The sequence below is a fragment of the Trachypithecus francoisi genome, unplaced genomic scaffold, assembly GCF_009764315.1.
Source record: "Trachypithecus francoisi isolate TF-2019V2 unplaced genomic scaffold, Tfra_2.0 Lachesis_group5, whole genome shotgun sequence".
Taxonomy (NCBI): Eukaryota; Metazoa; Chordata; class Mammalia; order Primates; family Cercopithecidae; genus Trachypithecus; species Trachypithecus francoisi.
Window position 1 is genome coordinate 8,132,871 of NW_022681470.1, and position 26,838 is coordinate 8,159,708.

A 26,838-nucleotide genomic window follows, 5' to 3' on the forward strand; every position below is an offset into this window, starting at 1 on the left:
AGTAGTAAAGAAAAAACAGTATACCCTATTCCTTTAAAAGCCAGGGTAAATTAAAAACCTATAATTGATAATTGAAGGTCTTCTCCATGACCCTTTAACACTCCAATACCACCTTGCTGTCAGTGTAAACAAGGGCGTAGCCCGAAAGCACTGAGGCCACTGACAACCCTAGCCCTCCTATCAAAAATCCTTAACCCAGGAGGTTTCCTATCAGGGGATCTAAATCTTAATTAATTACCATACAAAGGTTTGACCAGATCTAGGAGGAACTCCCTTCAGGACAGGACAATAAATGGTTCCTCCTGGGCGATTCAGGGAAAAAGCCACAATGGTTATTCAGTAAGTGATAAGGAAACTCTTGTAGAAGCAGAGTTAGGAAAATAGCCTAATAATTGATCTGCTCAAACCTGCGAGTTGTTTGCACTCAGCCAAGCCTTAAAGTACTTACAGTATCAGGAAGGAGCCAAATATACCAATTTTAAGTTAATATGGGCTGAATGAGGTCTTATTAATAGCAAAGAATAATTGAAATCCCAGAACAAGGTTTTCAACAAAAGTCAAGTTTGCTAAAAGTTAACAGTGTAACATGTATTATCCTACTACCACACACTCTCAAAGGACTTCTCAGACAGTTTGCAAGAAATAACAAAATCTATACTTACTCTACCAATCAGCATCCTGTGTCTAGCTAAAGGACTGTAAACGCGCCAATCAGCACTCTATAAAAATGCACCAATCAGCTCTCTGTGTCTAGCTAAAGGATTGTAAACGCACCAATCAGCACTCTGTAAAATGGACCAATCAGCACTATGTAAAATGGACCAATCAGCAGGACATGGGTGGGGTCAAACAAGGGAAAAAAAACTGGCCACCCAAGCCAGCAGCAGCAACCCGCTTGGGTCCCCTTCCACGCTGTGGAAGCTTTGTTCTTTCACTCTTCACGATAAATCTTGCTGCTGCTGCTCACTCTTTGGGTTCGCACTACCTTTATGAGCTGTAACATCACTGCAAAGGTCTGTGGCTTCACTCCTGAAGTCAGCAAGACCACGAACCCACCAGAAGGCAGAAGCTCCGGACACATTTGAACATCTGAAGGAACAAACTCTGGACACACCATCTTTAAGAACTGTAACGCTCACCACGAGGGTCCATGGCTTCATTCTTGAAGTCAGCAAGACCAAGAACCCACCGGAAGGAACCAATTCCGGACACAAAAGTAATACATATTTTGAGATTAATAGTTTAAAAAAGTCAAAGAATACTGAAAAATGTTGATTTAAGTTGAGTACACATGCATGTTGTGTGGAGAAAGGATTGGGGAGAAAGATAAATACTTGAGGCTTATCAACTGGAAAAAAATCACACATGAAAATGTTTCTTTCAAATCTTCTAGAAAGAAATGCAAATATCTCAAACAGTAAAACATCACAGTAACCTACATACCACTGACTTGAAGGAAATCATGGAATGACACAATTTTATTAAGAAGCATTTTTACATTACATAGATTACAGAAAATTCTAAACAGTTACTATCTAGAACACTGACTGTCCCTAAAAATAAAAAGATTTGTTTAGCTCTTCCCAGCTCCTCTGTCTCCCTCCTTTGTCAAAATCACAATTGCTTCCAAACTGGTCTCACAAATTCTCCTCTTGCCAGAGCAGTACTTTCAAGACATAAATCATATCACTCCATTTCCCCCAGTAGAATCTTTCAATGGCTGGATACTGCATTTAGAGTAAAATGAAAATTTCTTATAAAGTATACAAATTTGTAGAGCTTCTATAATCAGAAAACATTTTCTATCATCTCATGGTCACTGTGTTCTAAGAATGCTGGGGCACTGGGACATTTCCTCTGCCTGAAATGCCTCTCTGTCTCCTCCTTCATTTCCTTTCCAACGCCACCCCCCTCCATCAAACACACACTCCTTGTCCACTCAGAATCTTCCTGCCTGTCTATGTGGGATTGATCTGCCCACTACCTACATCTATGTCTTTATTGCTTTCCACTTCTCTTTACTCAGCCAGTATTTGAATCATGTCAGATTGCTCAAAATTCGAAGATGCATTAATTTCATCTCATTGAACTTGGTGGCCCATCTATTCAAATTTCCTTCTATAAATTTTTTCATCTGGTAAAGTATTTATACTTCTTGACTCAATTCTCATGGTACTACCTAACTCAAGCCTGTTCTAACCAATTAGATAGAATTAGGCTCCCTCCCCCTCTGCCCCCGGCTCCTACTTTCTCACGGTTGTTACTATACTTCAGTGCAATTGTATTTGTATGTTTGTCTTCTCAACCTTCCCTGAAGGGTTCTGTGCAGTGAACCCCAAAAGGAAGCGGTGTTTGTGTTGAGCTAAAAGGGTGAGCTCTGGATCAGCTTCCTCAGGCCCAGATCCAGCCTCAGGTTGCACTATGTGACCTTTTGTAGGGTATTTACTATCTCTAACTTGCAGTTACCCAATCACTAAAGAGAGGATTAATGATCCTCTCTATGGCATAGGGATTAGATGAGCTAATGCATGTAAAATAGTGATACAGAGTAGTCATAGCAAGTTACTTTGAAAGACATATCAGAATTACCGGCTGGGAGGCTTTTTCAAACCACATATGTGCACAATCTTCACCCTGGTTGTGAATTCTGCTGCAATGAGTCCCATCTCAGGTATGAATATTTTATATCTGTTAGATATATACCTGATATAAATTGAGAGACTTCTGGGATCAGGGACCAGTAAATAATCAAAGTCCAAATGGTTACAGGATGGGTGACTTTGCTCATGCTCTTTACCATTCTTGAAATTCTATTTTTTTTTTTTTTCCTCTTGGGAGAATTTGACAGATCTAAGTCCAATTTAAATATAATTTTCCAAGTATACCTAACAACTACTACTTCTGCGTTTCTATATAATGAAAATAATTGTATACTGCATAGTGGTTATGCATATCATCAACGGTCCTCTTTTTAGTCTCTGAGCTATGAGGAAAGAATCTACTTTTTATTTTCTGTTAATTTAATAAACATTTGTTACATGATTAAGGTATGAGATCATAATGTCTCTAAGATTCTATACTAACCTAAATTTCATACATTTTATTATTCTGTTTTACTTTAAGAAACAACTCACCCATTAAAATTAACCAGTTTTCCTTCTAGAAAGCATTTTTATAACATTTGATAATATTGAGAACTTGAAAAAATGTTCATTGCCTTTGATCCAGTAATTATAAATCTGAATCTATATTAAAGAAACAACCAGAGATACAACTTTTAAAAGGGCTATGAATAAGAATGTCCAACATGATATACTTAAGAGTAGTGAAAACTGGGAGGAGTCTAATTTCCTACAAGAATCAAATTACTCACTAAATTACAGCACATTCATGAGACAAATTATGAAACCATCCTAAGTAGTTTTTGAAGTATATTAAATACTATGGAAAAATGTTTCTGCTATAATTTTCAGTGAGGAAAAATGTAAGATATAAAGGTGAATACAGAAGTCCAGTCAAACAGAACTTACCATGAATTTATAGCCTGAGCTTTCCCTCTGTTGAAAACACAGAGCAGTGAATGGTAACATATAAAGAGGAAACTAAGCAGACATAGTATGCTTTTAAAAAATGTAAATATCTCCTTGGACCAGAAATAGTAGAGGAGCCCAAGTTAATAAACAGGGCAGAAGTAGAAGTCACCGAACTGTGATTGTGGAGGAATAAGTAAAGATCTTGGCTTATGTGAGGACTGGGGATGGGACAGAATAGATAGGAGGGAAAGGAACCAGTCTCTCTACTGGAAACCCAGAGTGGTCACTGGTTTCCCAAACTCATGCCAGGAGGATGAAAACAACTACAATTCACAGCTTCCTAGGGCTGTAGCCCACATGCAACTCTATGCCTGGGGCAGCAAGAGTAAGTAGCCAGAGCTTCCCAGCCCAGACCCCAGTCAGGTCATTCACTGGGTCTACAATAAACCTAATATGTCCACAGGGCAGGAGCTCTGTGCTGCTGCTAGAAGCTTTGGCTGTGACTTGGGTACCAAAGGCAGGCCAAGTTAAAGCAATTGAAAAAAACATCAAAAGATAGTGAACGATTTTGGGGGTCAGGAGAAGGGAGTCAGGGAGGGACACATTCACTGATAGGTCTCGATCACAATTCTTCAACTCTGCAGTTGTAACACAAACACAGTCATAGCTAATATGTATATGATTGGCCGTGGCTGTGTTCCAACTGAATTTTATTTACAAAAGAGGACAGGCTTAGCCCATAGGCCATCATTTCCTGACTTTTTTTTTTTTTTTTAAAGACTAGTAAAGTGCAGTAGTGAGAAGGGGGTAAAGAATAGAATGAACAGTTCAATCTGCAATTGTGAACTTGACACCTTTATAAAAATCATCATTCTAACACCACGTAGGAAACTAGTGATTCTGAAGGACAACTTACAAAAATCACTAAGTGAAAGATGAATTCATGTCAGATGAAACAAAAGCTGAAAAGGACTTTAATATATTTTTACAAATATCAATGAGATAAAAGGAAGATAAATATCCAAAACAAGAATAGGAAATTAGAGGCAAAATGAATATGATAAAAACGTATTAGAAATCTTGGAAACAAGAATCATTATGATTTAAAGTAACTGCATTGATAACAGAAACATTAGAATTAACGGAGTCAAGAGAGAATGAATGAACTAGAAGATAATGATGAGGAATGCAGGAAGATAATAGCAAAAGGTGGAAGGTGACTTTAAACATATGAAAGAGATGTTAGGAGACATGGGGATTAGATCAAGAGGCTAAAAGGGATTAGACCAATGTACATCTAAAAGGAGTTTCAGGAAAAAAGAGAAACGTGAAGTAATACTTGGGCAGACAGTGGCTGAGAAATTTTTCTACACATTAGGGAAGCCATCAGTATTTTAACAGGAAGCTCTAAGTACAGAGCAATACAAAAAAATTTAAAAGAATATATTCATACCACATATATCCAAGGAAAGCCAAAATGAATAAAGACAATAAGAAAATTATATAAGTCATCAGAGAGAAGACAGCTTATGTACAAAAGAATGAAAATTATTGAAAACACATCTATCAGTAATAAGAGGTGCCAGAAGAAAACAAAAATATCTTCAACATACTAATGAAAAGTCACTCAGTCTAGAACTCTATTTCTGGTGAAACTATCATTCCAAAACAAGGGGGAACAATTTTTTTCAGTTTGAGATGGAGTCTTGCTCTGTCGCCCAGGCTGAAGTGCAGTGGTACAATCTCCACTCACTGTAACCTCTGCCTTCCAGGTTCAAGCAATTCTCCTGCCTCAGCCTCCCAGGTAGCTGGCATTACAGGCACCCACCACCATATCCGGCTCATTTTTGTATTTTTAGTAGAGATGAGGTTTCACCATGTTGGTCAGAATGGTCTTGAACCCCTGACCTCAAGCAATCCACCCGCCTTGGCCTCCCAAAGTGCTGGGATTACAGGCGTGAGTTACCGCGCCTGGCCTGGACCAAGTTTAACACCCACCCACTCGCACTGAAAGAACACCAAATGTGAAGCTCGAGAGGGGGCGGGAGTATGAGATGCAACAATGATAGCACAGTAATTATTTAAATATATTCATAAATGTTATTACCTAATAATTATTAAACAGCAGTAATGTTTTTAAGAAAAATGATAGTACCCAAAGTCTGGGAAAAAAACTGAAAAGAAAGTAGAAGGAGTTTAATTGCTAGTTAGAATGTTCTAAAACATTCATCTTATTTAGAAGAATAAATACACTACATAAATTTATAGCAAGTTATAAAATTGTATAGTTTACAAAATATGTTAACATTTAGGATTACCCAGTAAATTAACAGGAATACTGTGTACATTTTCTTAAATGTTATTGGAGATGTTAGGAAGAGAATATTTTAAAATGTATCAAATAGACAATCAGAAAGAAAATATTAATAGAATATATGTAAATAAATAAAATTAAATTATCCTAGTATAAACCAGAAAATGAGTGAACAAAAACTGCAAAACTTATGTGCATCATGATCCCAATAGAATAATTCATATATGTATGCACATGCGATAAACACTCACCTACCAGATATAAACAGAACAAAATATAAGAAGTATTTATCATTGAACTATAGAAATACAAATGTTTTCTTCTCTACATTTTTTGAGGTAGTCTAAAGTTCCTATGCTAAATAGATATTAATATTAAAATATAACTTAAAAATGGTAAAGATGGTACATTTTATATTTTACCTCAATAATTTTTTTTTAATTAAAAAAGTCATAAAACAGTAGTGTTGCCTTATCCATGGAGAATACCTTCCAAGATCCCCAGTGGATGCTTGGAGCAGCAGATGGTACTGAAACCTATATATACTATGCTTTTTCCTATACATACATACTTATGCTATAGCTTAATTTATAAACTAGGCACAGTAAGCGATTAAAAATAATAATTATAGAACAATTATAACAATATACTCTAAAAGTTCCATGCATGTGGTCTCTGTCTCAAAACATTTTATCATACTATACTCACCCTTTTTGTGATCTGTTAATCTGATAACCAAGATGGATCCTAAGTCAGGGGCCTCAACCCCTAGGCCACAGACGGGGGTACTGGTCTGTGGCCTGTTAGGAGCCGGGCGACCCAGCAGGAGGTGAGTGGCCAGCGAGCAAGCAAAATTTCATCTGTATTTACAGCCGCTCCTCATCACAAGCGTTACCGCCTGAGCTCTGCCTCCTGTCAGATCAGCGGCAGCGTTAGACTCTCATAGGAGCCAGAACCCTACTGTGAACTGCACATGTGCAGGGTCTAGGTTGTATGCTCCTTAGGAGAATCTAATGTCTGATGATCTGTCACTGCCTCCCATCACCCCCAGATGGGACCATCTAGCTGCAGAAAAAGAAGTTTAGGGCTTCCACTGATTCTACATTATGGTGAGTTGCATAATTACTTCATTATATATTACAATGTAATTATAATAGATGTAAAGTGCACAATAAATGCAATGTGCTTGAATCATCCTGAAACCAACTCCCTGGCTTGTCCATGGAAAAACTGTCTTCTATGAAACTGGTCCCTATTGCCAAAAAGCTTGGGGACCACTGTCGTAAGTGATGAACAGGTGGGTAGTGTATACAGCAAGAATACGCTGAACTAAGCGAGGATCCACGTGCCGGGATGAAGGCAGAGGGCAGGAGAGTTCATCATACCACTCAGAATGGTGCCCAATGCAAAATATATGAATTATTTATTTCTGAAATTTTCCACTTAATATTTTTGGATCAAGGTTGACTATGGGTAACTGAAACCAAGGAAAGTAAAGAATTGGATGGGCGGGGAGGACTACTGTAAAATGTTAGTTTTAAAAAAGCTTATTTGTTTCCTCTCCTCAAACATAAGGGGAAAAAAGGAAATATCAGAAATGAACAATTTACATGTAATAGTTACAAAGTAGTAGCTGTAAGCCAAAGACAAAATATAAACAAATTTGAGAACTGGGTTTTCCTATAAATCTCTGGACATGGACATTGCTTCCCCTTGAAGGTATAGTTAATGAATTTTAAACTTGTTTTCAACTCAGATATTGAAAAGAGAGAGAGAGTGTGTGTGAGTGCAGGGAGGAAGAACAGAAAGAAAGAGGATGCAGAGAAGAACTTGCATGAGAAGATTCTCGTCCAGTTCCGGTAACTTAATTACTCAATGCTCTGTGCATGTTGAGTTGATTTAAGTCATGTGGCAAATGCTACAATTCCTATTCAAGAAATGCACTGGAACAGAGTCATCATTTGGCATGACTACATCAAGGAAAGCTGCTGACAGCCAGAAGAGATCAAAAGCAGATCAGGTTGCTTAACGAACTACAAGTCACTGAGCTAAGAAAGCCAGGGAAGCACCCTGAGGAAATATGGAAATCTTGGGAGTGAGCAGAGAAACTAAACACAGTGGATGTTATTATAAAATGCTAAAATGAGATTCAGTTGTCTCATTAAAATGTCTGAGCCATAACACATTATTTTTCAGCCTTTCCTTAGAAATAAAAACCAAGTCTCTAAGCAGAAACAGAAGTGCTAGAGCCAGTAGATGAGCTACTATGATTATTGCTTATCTGTCTTTATCAAACTAATCACACTGCTTATTCTATGTTTACCTTATTATGAATGGCCAAGATTTATTGGATATTTATTGTACGAAAGGTATTGAGAGAAATGCTTTATATATATTATCTTATTTTCTAAACCTTTTTATAACAACTTGCCTTTGGGGAACAAAATGTGGCTATATGAATCCTCTTAAATGCACACCCTCACTTGATCATGTAGAAGGAATCATTTTTGTCAGGAGTTCGAGACCAGCCTGGCCAACAAGGCAAAACCCTGTCTCTACTAGAAATACACAAAATTAGCTGGAAGTGGTGGCATGTGCCTGTAATCCCAGCTACTTGGGAGGCTGAGGCAAAAGAATTGCTTGAACCCAGGAGGTGGGGAGGCGGAGGTTGCAGTGAGCCGAGATTGTGCCACTGCACTCCAGCCTGGGCAACAGAGCAAGGCTGTCAAAAAAAAAAAAAAAAAAGAAAGAAAGAAAAGAAAAAGAAAAAGAATCATTTTTAATAGGCTACTTTGATCAAAGTAGACATTATTTCAAAGTAATTGTTCCTAAAATAACATAATCCAATAATTTTCCATTTGACTCCCATTTAGTCAGATGGACGTACATATCTATTTATATCCCTCTCATTCCTAAAAAGGACATGAGGCAGATTTCATGCATTGTTGATATGAAATTCTACATTTGGATATATCTTTATTTCCCAGTAACTGAATTTATATTTCAGTCTGTAAGATTTCCTTCCTCGTGTCATAAAACATCTTGTTTTTCATGGAAAACCCCACATTTTAGAAAAGCAAAAAAAAAAAAAAATGAGGTAAATTATGATTTGTCAGTTTTTAATCCTCAGAGTTGGACAGCTTTGTAAATAGCTCTTCAAGCTGATTCCATTTTTTAAGAAGAGTAATATATAATTACATTATTTCATCAACTATAGTATCATTTCTCCAACCTTCCCTGTAAGCTCCTCAAAGGTAAATGCCATTCTTCTGTTACTAACACAGTACCCCAGCCTTGCATTTCTCAAAATACGTTTCAGTGACTACAGAACACACCAGAGATTCTGTGAAAAAAGTGCTCTGTAATGAATGGGACAATTGCAACCCCCCCTATTTTTTGGTTTTTTTTTGGAGGATACCATGAAGTTCTTTTAACTTTAACTTAGCAGTTTCTACATTCATCTGGTCATGAGACTCCCCATTTCAACAATTCTATCAAATTGTAACAAGCTGTGTTCAGACTGAGGCAAATACTGTGCCAGGCAAATGTGATCGTTGTTGACCAAGGGCATAGGTCTGATGACATCTGAAAGATAAGTTCATCTTTCCCTGATATAAAGTGTAAACTTTCAGGGTTAAAATCCTCTCTTTAAACTCTGAGGTACTCCAAAATTGCTAAGATGCTCCTTCAGTATCTCATCTTCTGTGCTACCAAATGTAGGCACCTAGTACTTGGAGTTGGCAAATGCAGATGTTAAAATAGTATTCAGAGGCACTGGCTGCTTGTCTTTTTCTTTCTTTCTTTCTTTCTTTCTTTTCTTTTCTTTTTTTTTTTTTTTTTTTTTTTTTTTTTGAGATGGAGTTTCGCTCTTATTGCCCAGACTGAAGTACAATGGTGCGATCTCGGCTCACTGCAACCTCCGCCTCCTGGGTTCAAGCGATTCTCCTGCCTCAGCCTCCCAAGTAACTGGGATTACAGGCATGTGCCACCACGCCCAGCTACTTTGTATTTTTAGTAGAGATGGGTTTTCTTCATATTGGTCAGGCTGGTCAAGAACTGCCAACCTCAAGTGATCCCCCTGCCTCGGCCTCCCAAAGTGCTGGGATTACAAGTGTGAGCCACTGTGCCCGGCTGGCTGCTTGTCCTTTTCAAGCCCACTATCTGGTGTTAGGTAGGTCTTTCTTTTTAGCTCCAAGTCTTGCGAGAACTTGCCATTTTCATAGTTACATGTATATTTAATGCCTATAGTAAGAAGCTGTGTATTTATCTTAAGAAAGTGGGATAACATTCCAAAGTGATGCAACTCCAGAAAGCAAACATAAATCCTGATATCCCGATAATAGCGTCACCCATTCCGCTCCTTTATCAAATCACCTGTAAACTATGAAATCCTACTTTACGAGACTGAACTATTGATTGAAGTGGGAAGTATTTTCCAGATGCCCTAGAAATGCCTCTAGCACCACCTCATAGTGTGTGCAAATTTCATAAGCAAACCAAGATGCCTGTCTTCAGGTTGAAGTATAATACTATAGCATGAGTGTTTTTTTTTCTGTTGCTTTAAGAATTCATTCTTAGCTTAAAATGCACAGTACCATAATATTATACAAATGCAATATAGTTTTATTTATTATTATTGTACGAAAAACAGAGCAAGTCAAGGCAGTCTTTCTTGGCCTCAGCCAATGAGCACCAACTTGTAAGGCTCCAACAGGATACATCTAGGTGACAGAATTTCAGCCCTCTTCAATAGCGATGACTGTAACCTTTGTGGATCCACAGCACCTAGCAAATGTCTGATAGGAGCCAGGTCCATAACAAATGTTGTTGAATATATAAGAACTATTAGCATACTACATAATGTCCCTATGCTCACTGAAATCCATTTTAAAACATCTGTGACTAGAATATAACAAGTCTATGAATTTGATTACAGATCAGTATCTTTAGATAAACATATCTCAAAACTGGGAGTCTCTTAAAAAGTTCTATGTTTTTTGGTTTCTGGACAGAGCCTTTTCTTTTCGTATAGTAACCAGGCCTTTTCTTCTCGTATATCAAATGAAAAGCTCAGGTAAATGTATTTACTCCTTATCTCTATGTAATACAGCAAGAAAGAAGCTGAAACAGATAGCTGAGGTGTTCACAACTCAATAAGAATATCAAGAAAAGGGGGTAGCAGGAATTTTATTTACAAAATAAAAAAATCTGCAAACTATTTGCTTTTTTGTAAATGCTACTTTTAATTTAGAAATTTGAAAAATTTCAGCCTATTATTCTTCAAAATAAATTTATATAAAGCTTGATTGGTAATAAAACAATATACTTGCATGTGGTTTTTAAGTAGAAGATATTTTGTTCCCAGGAAAGTTCATAAGCCAGGAAATCTTGGGCAAGTACACCAAGGGAAAATGGGGAGGGACTATTTATCTTCTATTATAACAATGACATAATTTGTATCCAACCATGACACGACCAATACCCAAATGTTCTTGGTTATAAAATGAAAACAAAATGTAAACTTATTCCTGACAAAACAGATTGTTAACTGAAATAACCAAGATATTATTTAATAACCAAATTTTTGACACACATAACGTTTTAAACAACCAAAGAATATAGGCAAAATTGTTCTTTTGCCACACACACACAAATTTAGTTCTATAAAGATAAAAAAGATTACTTTTCTTTAAAAACATTGAAAAGTCTGCCTTCTCTCATTAAAAAAGCATAAACAGAAAACATGAGTCAGGATTTTAAGTTACCTTTCAAATCTTTCTTCAGTTTTCTGAGATCTTTCTGAAAATCTTCAAACTTCATTTGTGAGGCCTGGAAAAGGTCCTGGGGTTCTGGCAGTGGAAAGAGGCACTGTTCCTTTCCAGCATCCTAATGAACAAAAAACCCCATTATATTCAAAGAAATTGGTTATCAATATAAAAAAGAACAATAGCAGTTATCTCCAAAACAAAAACAACAAAAAGTACTGCCAAATCATCGAACAAATAAAGAATAACGGAATATGACTAGATGTAAAAATTGTCTTACCTCATCAAAATTTCGGAGATAATACGAAACAATATATGATAAAAGGCTTCTGCTATTGTCCTAGGCAGAAAGACCAAAGTCAGTGACAATATATTTTTTAACTAAATAAATATCAAGTGTTGCCAAAAAATATTCTAGTAAATTCATGTATATACATGAGAACATTTGGAATGAAATGTGAAAATTTACATTTTGAATGGTCTTGGCCATTGTGTCTAAGGAGTTTGATGGCTTAAAAGATTTTTCTCCCTGGTGGTCCAATCTTAGCACAGCTATTTAGGGGCAAAGTCTAAACTGTAAATACTTTCCAATTGTTACCCCCCTCAATTAGAAATTTAGCTCATGTCTTGTATATTTTATTACTTTGTGTTTTTATTGTTTTGTTTGATAATTTTTTTATGTTTTAAAACTACTATCTTAAAGGAAATAATTAAACATTGCTAGCATTGATATATAGCTGAACAAATAGGTACCACTCCAACAGTAACTTTGATTGAGGCTCATTAGCATATAGATTAGGGAAATAAAAAAGCTAAGTATCATTTTAAGTAAAGGGGAGCTTTTAACAATTCCACTATTAAGTAAAGGGAAGCTTTTAACAATTCCAATATCATAACTTGTTATGTCAGCAATTGAGATTTGACAAATTAATACTCATGTGTTTATAAATAAGACAATGTGGGTAGTTCTATTTAAAAAAAGGTAAAATTGTTTCATATCTTACACACTTCAAAAATACCTTCTCACCTCCTTTCTGGTTTATTTAGGGGCATTAATTTTTATTTAACTTTTTTGCGTATTGTTCCAAAGTAGTAGTAGATAATCTGAATTTGAGAGCTCAAGTATATATTTTACTTTAAAAACAAACCCTATGATACAAACTACATTCTCTGGAATGTTTAATATAACCACGATTTTTGCTATATTTGTAAAAAGAGTAAAACCTCTTTATAATCAAGTTGGACATGAGTCAGTAATATAGTTATTAAAGACATCCCTCATTAGACAGGATTTGCTTGTAAAATGATTTCAGCAACTTGAGTTCCTTTTTCTCTCCCAACTTGTAATTCAGTGAAACGGTTGGCAGCACCTGAATCAATTAACAAAACTAGGCGTGCTGAGAGAAAATTCTAAGTGATCAAAGTAACAGCTCTGTCCATAGAGGTCTGTAAACAGTACTAAGGAATAAGTATAGTTACATTTGTTTTACAGAGAAAGAACCAATTCAGGAAGACATTGCGTAGCTCTTCTGAGTACAAGTGAAACTATTTAAAAAACTTACTTCTTGATTACATATTAAAATTTTTATTTTAGATGACCCCTTGATTATCTAAATTAATGGCATTTAATCTAATAGAGGATTGAGTACGATATATAAATGATACCAAAAAAGCCCCACAAATAATCTCTTATTTGTATATGATCACTAGAATCTATTTCCAGTTCATTTCTATAATTTAAACATGATATTGATGCTATGTATTTCAGTATTATTTGCAACAGTTGTTTCACTCCAACAAGCAGTTGCTGAGTATTCAAGAATCACCATAGGTTAAGAAAAGGACTTTTCTTTTCTGAGAAGGGGTCTCACTGTATATAGCCCAGGTTGGCCTTGAAAAGTCCTCCCAAGTAGCTGGGATTATGGGCTTACGCTATTGCACTCGGCTTAAGCATTTTTTTTTAAACAAATGTAATTTATCAGCTCTCTATAGTAGAGACTTCTATGAAAATGTGTATCATACACATGAGCATTTGAACAAACAATTATAAAAATAAAAACATCATATGCTGTGGGTGTACCAGGGAAGGACTACGAGTTATTCAGTTTTGGAAAAGCAGTGTCCACGTTCCATAGATGCTCAATGAAAGAATGTTGAATGAATATCTGTATTAATTTGACCACACACACACACACACACACACACACACACACACACAGACTCTGACTTACAATGGTTCATCTTACAATTTTTTGACTTTACAATGGTACAAAAGTGATACACATTCAGTAGAAACTGTGCTTTAAGTACCCATACAACCATTCTGTTTTTCACTTGCAGCACAGTATTCAATAAATTACACGTGATATTCAGCACGTTATTATAAAATAGGCTTTGTGTTAGATGATTTGCCCAACTGTAGGCTGAGGTAAGTATTCTGAGCATGCTTGAGGCAGGCTAGGCTAAGCTTTGATGCTTACTAGGTTAGATGTATTGAATGCCTTTTCACTTATGGTATTTTCAACTTAGAACGGGTTTATTAGGCCATAACTCCATTTTACATTGAGAATCATCTGTATATAAAATAATAAACAAATTGTTGGCTGGCAGCAAATTTTTTTTTTTTTTGAGATGGAGTCTCGCTCTGTCGCCCAGGCTGGAGTGCAGTGGTGCGATCTCAGCTCACTGCAAGCTCTGCCTCCCAGGTTCATGCCATTTTCCTGCCTCAGCCTAAAAGTCTCTCCCTCTCCCATGCAGGAAATTATTTCATTATCTAGAAAGGACAATCCTACATATTTTTATTTCTACAAGCCAATTATTAAACTTAATATTTCAAAAACATGTCCAGAATTTCCTTTATCCTACTTTTTTGTGTGATGATTCTTTTATTAGAGAAATGTAACTCTTTTATTTTTTAAGTTTATCATCTCAGACTTCATTCTGTGACTCTAACCATCATTCCTAACCTCGTATTTCTCCTGGCACTCTCACAATTGCTTAGATATTAATTTCAAACAAACACAACTGTAGAAGTAGCACCAAAAATAATTAGATCTGCAAGAGGGCTTAGACATCCCCCTATGCACCAGTATCAAGGAGAAAATCATATGCAGCAGAGTAGAATCATCTTTTATATTTTATTTACAAGCCATTTTACTCATCTTTGTGTTATTTTCAAAATATGGACCTATTGGCCTCCATTGCTTGACATGACAAAGAAAAAAACAAGAGATACACTGTCTAACTCATAGAAAATAATTAGCCTTCAGATTCCAAAAGGATAAATATTAGCAGACATGGGAAAGATACAGTAAAAGAAATTATTGTTTTTATATTAAAACTATATAAAAAGTTATTTTATATTGTTTTTATATTAAAAAGTTGTAATTATTAATTAGACATAGGAATAAAAATTATTCACTTTAGGAAGCATTATTAATCACAAATATCTGATGGACATTACTTTTTTCTAGCTCAGAACATAAAGAAACATTTGGCCTAGGAACATAAAAGAAATATTTATTGCAACTGCTTTACATTCAGACCTATTACTAAACAAAACATTGAATTCTCCAGTTGCTTATGTCCACTCATGCAAAATACTTACACTGCTCTTGACATCTTTCAGTTTCGGAAGAATGTCTAATCCGAAGCCATCTGCCTGTCCTCGAGTCTTATTTCCTCCATTCATGTAGTTGCCAAAGGCAAGAACCAAACCTAGAACCTGCATAACCCCTGGGCCATTTTTTAACGTCTATAAAACAGAACAACAACAAAAAACAACTTTTATACCAGGTTTTGTTTGAATCATCAAGTCAATGCCAGCTATTTATATTAGTAGTTTTGGGTCACAACCAAACTTTATCATTCCTAATTATTAGGTATATTTTAAGAGCAGTATCTTGAAAGTTAGTAAAAGTTGTACCACCCACAAACATTCAGGTATGCCTTTGTAAGCTGGGGGATGCTATGTTAGGCCATTTCTATGATGTAATCGCAAGGTAAACAAGGTTGTGTGAGAACTGTTAAGGCTATATGGGAACTAAGGCTATATGAGAACAAATAAGGCTATATGAGAACTATTAAATAAGGCCAAATGAGAACTATTACAAAATAACATCACTAATATATCTGCCATTGTCTTAATTGTGCCTATGTCTGGAACAAAACAAATTTCTGGCCTCAGCAGAGGAAATCAAAAAGCAGATGCAGAGATTAATTTCTAAATTTAGGTTTACCCCCAAAGAGCTTACACTCATTTCTTTCAAAACACTGTGTTTAACTTAAATTTGCATGTCACTTCTTCTGAAAATGTGAGCCTTTAAAAACATCTTTTCACTTTTCAAAATGATTTACCACAACTAGAACAAATGGTACTACTGATATTTGACAAATTGTTTTAAATGTTAACATTGGTCGTTTCTGCCAAGCATTTATTTTTTGTTTTCAGAATAATATCTGTCTTCTGCTGAGTCATATGGCTGTTCCTAAATTATTTGGCTGGAATAATTATTAACAATTTGTGGAGGAGTCCTTCCAGATAATGAAAGAAAGTAAAGAAAAATGCCTTCAAATTACATTCCTTTGGAAGTCTGATGTCTGAGAGGACCGCGAAAACTGAAGATTTTGTTTTGGCAAAAGGAGAGGGCAGAGAAGTCTCTGGAGGCCAACATGTCCTGGCCACATTCTAGCAATGTGGTCTTGCAGCCCTGGGCACCACTCGGAACATTTGCTTTGATCTTGAAGGTCAATCATAAAATGTTCCCTTCTGTGGGACTGTGATCCGTCAAATTTGGTGAGTACTTAGTGTAAATACAAGAACGCTTTTCTGAAATATGAACATGGCTGAGCACAATTAAATGAGATTCAAGTTCAGCTCTCTTTGGACCAGAACTTACCTCACACAATTTCTGTAGTAATTCCAGTTTGCGATGAATTGAGCAAATGCTTTCTGAAAATGTGGACTGGAACAGGATGCAAAAGACTCGCTCTGAAAAGTTGGGGATTAGTGACAGTTCATAAAGGAACCTAAGGAAATAAAGCCAAGTTAAGAAGAAAAATATAATTCACATACACAGATGTTTATTCTCATCTCATTCATAACAAGTATGCACTGAAGACACTGCATTTGCATTTTCCAAACAAAACGGGCCCACCCATGGCCTGGACGCCCCCTACACGGCTATAAGGCATGCTTACTGTTCAGGTTTGTCCAAAGACTTGGCATTTTCCTTGTCTTTGGAAGATCGGCCATGCTTTTCTATTTTTTCGAGTTCGTCTGACTGTGCTCTCTAGAAAAACAAAAACGAAATAGTTTTTCAAAGTCTGGCCAACTGAATCCCTTAAATAATCTAATTATCTTGATAAATGTACTGATCTGAATACAGCAAACTCTATTTTCATGTTTCTTAGCATCTGTATGTAGTAAAGCTTGACTTAATTCACGAGGCATTTGAAAGTGTAAATATGGCCGGGTGCAGTGGCTCATGCCTGTAATCCCAGCACTTTGGGAGGCCGAGGCAGGTGGATCACCTGAGGTCAGGAGTTTGAGGACCGGCCTGGCCAACATGGTGAAACCCCATCTCTACTAACAATACAAAAATTAGTGGGGCGTGGTGGCAGGTGCCTGTAATCCCAGCTACTTGAGAAGCTGAGGCAGGAGAATCGCCTGAACCTGGGAGGAGGAGGTTGCAATGAGCTGAGATTGCACCACTGAACTCCAGCCTGGGTGACAGAGTGAGACTCCATCTCAAATAAATAAATAAATAAATAAAATAAAGTAAAATAAAATAAAATAAAGTATAAATATATTTAATGTGAGCCAGATTATCCCCAAATCTTCCAAATAATGTTATTAACTATTAGTGATCTGAGAAATGTTTATTCATTCAAGCATGCTTTAAAACAATAGTTTTCCTTTGTTATTTTGGCTGTTTATAATACTTTCTAGAACACAAGCATTTCATTTTATAAAGTAGTCGCCCAGGTGGGAGTACAATGGCATGACATCTGCTCACTGCAACCTGCGCCTCCTGTATTCAAGTGATTCTCCTGCCTCAGTCTCCTAAGTAGCTGGGATTACAGGCACCCGCCACCACACCCAGCTCATTTTTTGTACTTTTAGTAGAGACGAGGTTTCATCATGTTGGCCAGGCTAGTCTCGAACTCCTGACCTCAGGTGATCCACCCATCTTGGCCTCCCAAACTGCTGGGATTACAGGCATGAGTCACTGCACCTGGCCTGGATTTTCTTTTTGATACAAAAATGACTCCATGCTTATTTTCTTCTTAAGTGTCTTCTGTCACTCTTTATAATCTCAAACTAAAAATTTGTCATTCTAACTGTGTTTCCTTATGAGGGAAGATCCTGTACATTTTTAATATTAATATTAATATTAGATTTTATAGACTTCAGGAAGCACAAATCTGTATTTTATAGAGTATTTGGAATATTTTTATTTGTAGTCCTGTCTTTATTTTATAACTCACAAAGGTGTATTAAAAGAGCCAAAATATCACATTTTCTACATGCATTAAGAATAGACGACCATATTATGATTTCTGAGTCCAGTCTTCAGAAGTTAATATTCTTTCAATATTATTTTTGTTTAAATAGACAAGCAGCTCAGCCAAGAACTGCTACAGAAGCTAGAGCCTGATAGATTTCAAGAAGCTAGAGCCTTGATAGATACCACCTAAACAAAGCTAGGTTCTGCTTTGTATTTACTGATTGCTTTGAAATGCAGGTTTTCGGTTGCAACTAATAAAGACTTTGAGACAACTAACAAAGATTTGTCTCAAAAGAAGCTTCTTTTAAGGAGGGAAGAACTGATGAGAGATCTGCCAGAGAAGTTGATCCTCTGACAGTTTCATAAATTTTGCATTTGGAATGTGACGCATCAAAAGAATACAAAGAAGTAAAGGAGGTACATTTTACTGCAAACATTCCAAGCTACTCCAAAAATTAAAGCTCTTCTTCTAGAATTTCAATTGCACAGTAATCTTACTTTTCTCCCCAGTTTTTTGTGGCTTTGCTCAAGAATTTTACTACTTGAGCAAATACTACTTCATTCATTTGTCAGTTACCTATGAGAGTCAGCCTCACAAATAGTATCATAAGACCATGTAAAGCCATATTACAAGACAAATACTGATCTTTCTGGCAAATGAGAGACTTGGGTAATATTCTAAAAGAACATTACAGATAAGAATACAGACAAGGGAAGGGTTGTTTTAAGACACACAAGTCCCCACCAAAGTATAACACATAAAGGTCTCCAATCCCTATAATCTCTTTATTCTTTTAAAGGAAAGAGTTTCTACCAGAAAGTTGATTAGTCAACTACCTCCAAGCCCAACCCCTCTCTATACCCAAAATCTCATTAAAAAAAATCCAGCTTGCTACAGTTTGGCGACATAATTAGGTTTCTTTTTTTTTTTTTTTTTTTTGAGACGGAGTCTCGCTCTGTCACCCAGGCTGGAGTGCAGTGGCCAGATCTCAGCTCACTGCAAGCTCTGCCTCCCGGGTTCACGCCATTCTCCTGCCTCAGCCTCCCGAGTAGCTGGGACTACAGGCGCTGCCACCTCGCCCGGCTAGTTTTTTGTATTTTTAGTAGAGACGGGGTTTCACTGTGTTAGCCAGGATGGTCTCGATCTCCTGACCTTGTGATCCGCCCGTCTCGGCCTCCCAAAGTGCTGGGATTACAGGCTTGAGCCACCGCGCCTGGCCATAATTAGGTTTCTTAGTTTGATTTTGTTTAGACACCTTAATATAGACTCAATCTAGCTGTTGAATAGATACAACGTGGGGTTGAATGACTAGAATCCTACTCCATGGACACAGTAAATTTCCCTGGGTCTTAAATAACACAAAAACAAATCAAAAGGCAGCTGTAAGAGCACAAAGATGGCTAAGGTAAATCAGAGTAATAAGTAAAGATACAAGAGAAGGATGAAATTCATCAATGTCTTCAGAACAAAGTGACTTTCTATTAGTACTCTAGAGGCACTCCCCAAACTATTCAGCACATATGAAGTACTAATTGCACAGTCCTTTATACCCTGTACTCTATTAGACCATTTATGCTCACTTCAGTCGAGGGAACTGTCACTTTATCTATGCCCCTTTCTTGTTCCTTTCTTGTTCTCTACAACCACGTGTACATGATACTATCTCTTCTGTTCTCTTTTTCTCTCTGGGGCTTAGTTAACTCCACCTCAGGTAATCTCTGGCCCTCTCACTCTCATATACACACATGCACACATATATACATATATATGTGTACATACACCCACAGTCGATTCTTGCTACTTATGAACCGGGCACGGAATCAGCATGTACTGAACTATTACTCCTAGAAAAAATATACGGCTCCTGTGAGCCTCTGGGGTCACAACATTTTCATTGACTGATCAACACATAACATTGTTTGATGTTTAAAGACATTTAATATATTCTGTTGATTCATTAATACTCAAGGCCAGCAGTACCATGGCTCATGCCTCAACAAAGCTTGTCCACAACACAGATTTTTCCCCATCAGGGACATCACAGCCGTCTTGTGCTCAGAAGCACTAGCCAGCACTTCAACACTGTGCTTGTGGCCCTCTTAGACTCCAAAATCACTAACAAAAGCACAACAGCGCAAAAAGCATGGTACTAAATAGACTGCAAAAAGGAAGCCTTACTGCACAAGAGCTGAAACAAAAAGGCTGAATGTTGCCTTGTTCGATTTCAGTTAAGAACATGTATGTTGGGAAACTCACACTTTTACCACTCAATACATGTCTGCAAATAACTACAAAAGCCCCATGCATGTCAGTTTTGGAGTTAAAAATATATTTTAGTGACTAGGCAAGTTAGCAAATATAGAATCTGCAAATAATGAAGATCAAATCTGTATGTGTGTGTTTGTATGTGTATATACACATGTGCATTTATATGAGAGGGTCATTACAAGTATACACTTTTTTTTTTCTTTTTTGAGACAGAGTCTCGCTCTGTTGCCCAGGCTGGAGTGCAGTGGCTGGATCTCAGCTCACTGCAAGCTCCACCTCCCGGGTTTATGCCATTCTCCTGCCTCAGCCTCGTGAGTAGCTGGGACTGCAGGCACCCGCCACCACGCCCAGCTAATTTTTTTTTTTTTGCATTTTTAGTAGAGATGGGGTTTCACGGTGTTAGCCAGGATGGTCTCCATCTCCTGACCTTGTGATCCACCCGCCTAGGTCTCCCAAAGTGCTGGGATTACAGGCGTGAGCCACCACGCCCGGCCAAGTATACACTCTTTTTTTAAACCTATTTTGGAGGAATATGGCCAAATGAAGCCTTCCTTATTCTTCTTTATTTTGAGACAGGGTCTCACTGTGTCACTCAGGCTGAAGTGCAGCGGCGTGATCTCAGCTTACTGCAGCCTTGACCTCTTGGGCTCAATAGGTCCTCCCACCTTAGCCTCCCAAGTAGTTGGGACTACCCTCCAGCTAAGTTTTGCTTTTTTTTTTTTTTTTTTTGTAGAGACGGGGTTTTTCCATGTTGCCCAGGCTGGTCTCAAACTCCTGGGCTCAAGCTGTTTGCCTGCCTCAGCCTATATATACAGTCTGAATCCCCTTCATTTTCCCCCTTCAACCAATTACTTCAAAACATATATCTTTTCATTCTACAACCACAGCAATGATTGACATGCACAAAGATGGTAGTGGTACGCCTGAATCCACACATTTTGAGATATTAATCATCTTAAAGAAACACGCAAGCCAATCCCTAAAGCTTTTGACACATCTTAGAATTCCCCTCATAGTCTGTAAACACCCCCAACAAATTACAGACATGCAGTGAATATTAAGTAAATACCCCCATAACTATAACATAGTACAGCTATGGTTTTCTTTACAATATTTTTTTTCAATGCAAGATTTAAAATAGTCATTTGTGGACTAGTCCAAGAGCTAAACCTTTTTTTTCTTTTTTCTTTTCTTTTCTCCTCCTCCTCCTCCTCTTCTTTTCTTCTTCTTCTTCTTCTTCTTTCTTCTTCTTCCTTCTTCCTTCTTCCTTCTTCCTTCTTCCTCCTCCTCCTCCTCCTTCTTCTTCTTCTTCTCCTCCTCCTCCTCCTCCTTCTCCTTCTTCTCCTCCTTCTCCTTCTCCTTCTTCTCCTTCTCCTTCTTCTTCTTCTCCTTCCTCTCCTTCCTCTTCCTCCTCTTCCTCTTCTTCTTTCTCCTTCTCCTTCTCCTTCTTTTCTTCTTCTTCTTCCTTCTTCTTCTTCTCCTCCTCCTCCTCCTCCTCCTTCTTCTTCTTCTTCTTCCTTCCTCCTCCTCCTCCTCCTTCTCCTTCTTCTTCTTCTCCCTCCTCCTCCTCCCCCTTCTTCATTCTTCTTCCTTCTTCTTCTTCTTTTCTTTTTTCTTGAGACAGGGTCTCACTCTGTTGCCCAGGGTATAGTGCAGTGGTATGATCTCAGCTCACTACAACCTCTGCCTTTCAGATTTAAGCAATTCTCATGCCTCAGCCACTTAGGTAGCTGGGATTACAGGTGTGTGCCAGCCACCATGCATGCCCACGTAATTTTTGTAGTTTTAGTAGAGATGGGGTTTTGCCATGTTGCCCAGGCTGGTCTCGAACTCCTGACTGACCTCAAGAGATCTGCCTTCCTTGAGCTCCCAAAGTGCTGAGATTACAGGCATGAGCCACTGTGCCTGGTCTTAAACCACTTCTTGTAGCATAGTTTGTTTGTATTTTTTTAAAAATCAGATTTGTCAAGTGCCAATTTTTAAATAATGCCTTCTCCTATTCAACAGTGCTCTGGAAAAGGTAACTTCACCAGAATAGTATATAAATCAATAGCAAATGAAAAATTACCCAGTTGGAATGTCCAGGTGGGGAGATCTCTAAAGTGGTAGGAATGTAAAGCAGGCTTGGAATTGGTGCGTTCGATTCATCAAATGAGTATCACTCGCGGACCACAACTCACTGTTATGGTAAGGGGAAAAGAAGGGCTAGCAAATCCCAACTCTTGCCTTCGGGCAGCCCAAACAGGAGGTAGACAAAAGAATAAACTGCCATGAAACAGTGTGACAGGTGCTCCTTTAGTGGTACTAAGTAATGGTAGTATGACAGCGAGGCTTGAGAGAACTTGGAACATTTGGAGAGCTGCGAGGGCAAAAGATACCATTGGGAATCAGCTCTGCTTAAGTCAGACATGAAGAGAACCCTGGGGAGGAAGCTTCAGAGGAAAGACAGAAGTCAGCCAAGGACAGCTCCTGCGGGACGCTCACATATCAAGAAACAGGCAGGAGGAGGAATAACAGGCAGGAGGATGAGGAGAAGCCAGCAGAGATGTGAGAGACGAGATCAGAGACAGAAAATGTAGGAAAGGAGACACTTTTATCCTCACAAATGGGAACAACAATGGAAGGGAAGAACAAGGACACAGAGGATTTTGATACAGAAAAGAATATTAGAAAGATCTTCCACGTGGATGATCTCAACTTTGTGACTAAATTTGGAAGTGAGGTTACTGCTCATAAATGAGGATGGTCAGGTTGAAGAGGATGACACAGAGTGAAAAAGGTCAAAGGTCTGGGCCAGGCACATGGCTCACACCTGTAATCTCAGCACTTTGGGAGCCCAAGGCAGGTGGATTGCCTGTGTTACGGAGTTTGATACCAGCCTGACCAACATGGCGAAACTCTGTGTCTACTAAAAATACAAAAACTTAGCCGGGTGTGGTAGCAGATGCCTGTAATCCCAGCTACTCGGGAGTCTGAGGCACAAGAAACGCTTGCACCTGGGAGGTGGAGGTTGCAGTAAGCTGAGATTGGGCCACTGCACTCCAGCCTGGGTGAGAGAGAGAGAGACAGACAGAGAGAGAGAGAGAGAGACAGAGAGAGAGAGAGAGAGAAAAAGGAAGGAAAGAAGGAAGGAAGGAAGGAAGGAAGGGAAGGAGGGAGGGAGGGAGGGAAGGAAGGAAAAGAAAAGAAAGAGAGAGAGAGAAAGGAAAGGAAAAGAAAAAAGAAAAGAAAAAGGTCTGAAGAGTCAATGTGTGAGGAATGCAAACAAGGGGAGAGAAGAAAAGGAACTAAAATTCAACAGTGATGAACCAGACAAGGAAAATAAAGAGGAGGGGGGTTCTCAGGGATGGCGGAAGATCAGGAAGGGAAATCAGGTTATGATGGCATTAACTTGAGGAACAATGAAGATAAAGAACAGGTTTAGAGAAGTTATGACAGACAAAAAAATTAACCTCCTAAATACCTTGCAAAAGATAAATGCCAACATGCTTGCCATGGAACATCAAGGGACCCACGGTTCAGCTTCACTCTTTTCCAGGTCCGTGTGTGCCAGCCGCAAGCCCTCTCTCATGGTGACATGATGAAACAATAGCTCTTTCCGTCCCCCATGGTGCCCTTCATGTGTGGATCCCTCGGTCTGAAAGGCTCTTATGTATTACTTTTGTGACTTTTGGGTTTATATCTTCCACGCAGAGACTGGAAGTTCTGTGAGGACAGGGACAATATTTGTCTGTTTCTCATCGCTAAATCCTCTCTCTGTCATAGCAAAGCCTGAGTGTTGGCACTCCTGGCAAGGAACAGAGAAATTCCTTTGCTTGGACACTTTCAGCAAGCACTGAATTAGTATAATATCATAGAATCATAAAAATCTCAGGGGTGGAAAGAAGCACAGGCCATCAACTACAGCACTTCTCAAGCATTTTAGACCCAAGATGTTTACTCTCCTAAAAATTATACAAGATGCTAAGGAGCTTTACTTTTTGAGGATGATAGAGGGTCCCCAACTTACTATGGTTTATGATTTTTTTTAAACCATAGTAAGTTGGGGTGGGAAAAGCAATAGACTTTCAGTAGAAACCATATTTTGAATTTCGACTCAAAATTTTTATATTAACTTTATATAAAATCGGCCTTTTGTTACATGATTTTGCCCAACTGTAGGCTATGTAAGTGATCTGAGCAAGTTTAAGGCTGGCTAGGGTAAGCTCCGATATTTGGTAGATAAGCTAGGTATATTAAAAGTACTGTTTATTAAAGATATTTTCAACTTATAATGGGTTTGCTGGGACATAACCCCATCATAAGTTGAGGAGCATCTGTATAGCTATTGATATTTACCATATTAGATATTAAACCAGGAAGTGCTTCAAATATGTATTCCTTCCATCAAAATTATAAAAATCCATTAATGTAAAAATAATTGGATTTTTTTTCTTTTAAGTTAGAGGAGTCACAATGTTTAACATTTTTGAAGTTCTGTTTATTGTCCACCTTATAGCTGGAATCTGTATCTGCTTTTGCATTCAATATAATGTGATTTGCTGCTTTGGATGAAGTATAGGAAAATAATCTAGCTTCATACAGATAGGTAGTTGGGAAAGTGAGGAAGACTTTAATAGCTTTTTCAGATAAGCATAGATAATCTTTAGTACTACACTAAATGAAAACCATATCAATTTACTTTTTGTACTATGTTACATAAAAATATATTGTTCTATCTTGCAATGAGAATGGTCATCTAAAAATTATTGATTCACTGATTTACACAGAGCTTCCAAATTCTGGGATATGTCATTTTAGAGTACTAAAAATAAAGTCAATTCTTTAAAAATATCATCTGCAATCCCGTCAGAAAAAAGTATTGAAATACAGGTGAAACTTTCAAGCTCATGCTGGCAGATAAAAGACTTCCAAAATGCTAATTTTTGCTTTCGAGCTTAGATTTTATCATTGGCAACAAATACTCTGAGTGGTTTTCCTTGAAGTAACCAGCTTACTTTGTTCAAGAAAATGTCCAGCAAATATCAAGCTATGAATAACCATGGTTTTGCAGTCTGGTTTTCAAGTAGAAATGGTGTTCAATGAAAAAAAAAAAACAAAAAACAAGTTCAATTCACAATTTAAATTATCACACAAGTCTTTTTCATCAAAATAACTACATACTTTGCTATGCAGTAGACTTTATGTTTACTTCCCACCTCATCACATGGAATATTAAAACCAAATACCATCTTAGTGGTATCAGGAAAATAGTTTTAACCTTGCAGATTCCCCTCAGAAAGAATGGCAAGAATCCCTGGGCATCCATGGAGCAGACACTGAGCATTAATGTTTGATAAAACCTTCCTATCCAGCTGATCATTACATTCCCAACCACAAACCCCCATACTTAAGCACTTTAAGTGACAAAATTCACTGTCTTCCTAAATTGGTCATCACCTCTTTAAAGAACAGTGTTCAGAAACATCAAAAATATGGGCTTCTCTATACTAAACAAAACATTTCCTCTACTTGTAGCTATCGGTCCTAGGTCCACTCTTTAGGGTCACTTCAAAATCTCTTTCAGATATGTGAGGAAGCTACAATTGTCCTCTTTTGTCTTCTGTGCTAAGTACCTGGTTCTTTACAATTTACATGGCACAACTATGAGCCATTGTTGAAATAGGCTCATTCTTCCTTATGGCCAAATACATGAGCAAAGTGGCTACACACTTACACATTAATTAATCACATAAAAGAATTTGCAGGTTCCAAACTTTCAACTAACAAACCTTCCCTCTCCCAGTCTTTTCCACTTCCATCAGGGAAAGTCCCTTCCAAGATGACATCGTTTCCGTCTACAAGAACTATCTTTTTGCTCCTTCCTTTCGCCCCTTCCCACTCTCACCCTGATCATTTGCAGATCATTTGCAGATTTGTAGCAGAATATTCCTTTCTCAAGATTTACTGTGTTTGCCTATAAATGAAACAGACCCCAGTTGCTGCTAACCTGGATGCTTTCACCAGTCACCACCAGCCAGTACAGATTCAGATTCCTAGATGTCATTGCAGATTTCACCAAATACTTTAACCTCCACCACCCTGGACCCATACACCTTCTGCAACCGAATTGTACTATTTCAACTCCTGGGGAAAAAAAATCATTAACTCTAAAGGCAGGAAGATGTTTCATTGGTGGGGGAGGGGAAATAGGCAGATGTGATATTGAATTGATACCCATTTCTGCTTAAGTTTATGAATGGTGCTAAGCAACTCTTTCTCAAATGTTGAAACAGGCTCATTCTTCCTTATGGCCAAATACATGAACAAAGTGGCTCCACACTTACACATTAATTAATCACATCAAAGAATTTCCAGGTTCTGAACAGTCAACTAACAAACCTTCCCTCTCCCAGTCTTTTTCACTTCCACTGGGGAAAGTCCCTTCCTAGACAACATTGTTTCAGTC

The 26,838-nt window shown here is 37.7% G+C and overlaps 1 protein-coding gene across 2 annotated transcripts in view; it reads right to left on the minus strand.

Moving 5' to 3' along the window:
• FMN2 (formin 2) overlaps positions 1-26,838 on the minus strand; it is a 403,023-nt gene that overhangs the window by 142,879 nt on the left and 233,306 nt on the right. For both annotated transcript variants that reach the window (XM_033196220.1, XM_033196221.1), the window contains 5 exons: positions 16,812-16,903; positions 16,511-16,640; positions 15,220-15,366; positions 11,893-11,952; positions 11,613-11,733 (listed from right to left, as the gene is read on the minus strand). In XM_033196220.1, the coding sequence (XP_033052111.1) occupies positions 11,613-11,733; positions 11,893-11,952; positions 15,220-15,366; positions 16,511-16,640; positions 16,812-16,903 (550 nt within the window). The remainder of the gene's footprint in view (positions 1-11,612; positions 11,734-11,892; positions 11,953-15,219; positions 15,367-16,510; positions 16,641-16,811; positions 16,904-26,838) is intronic.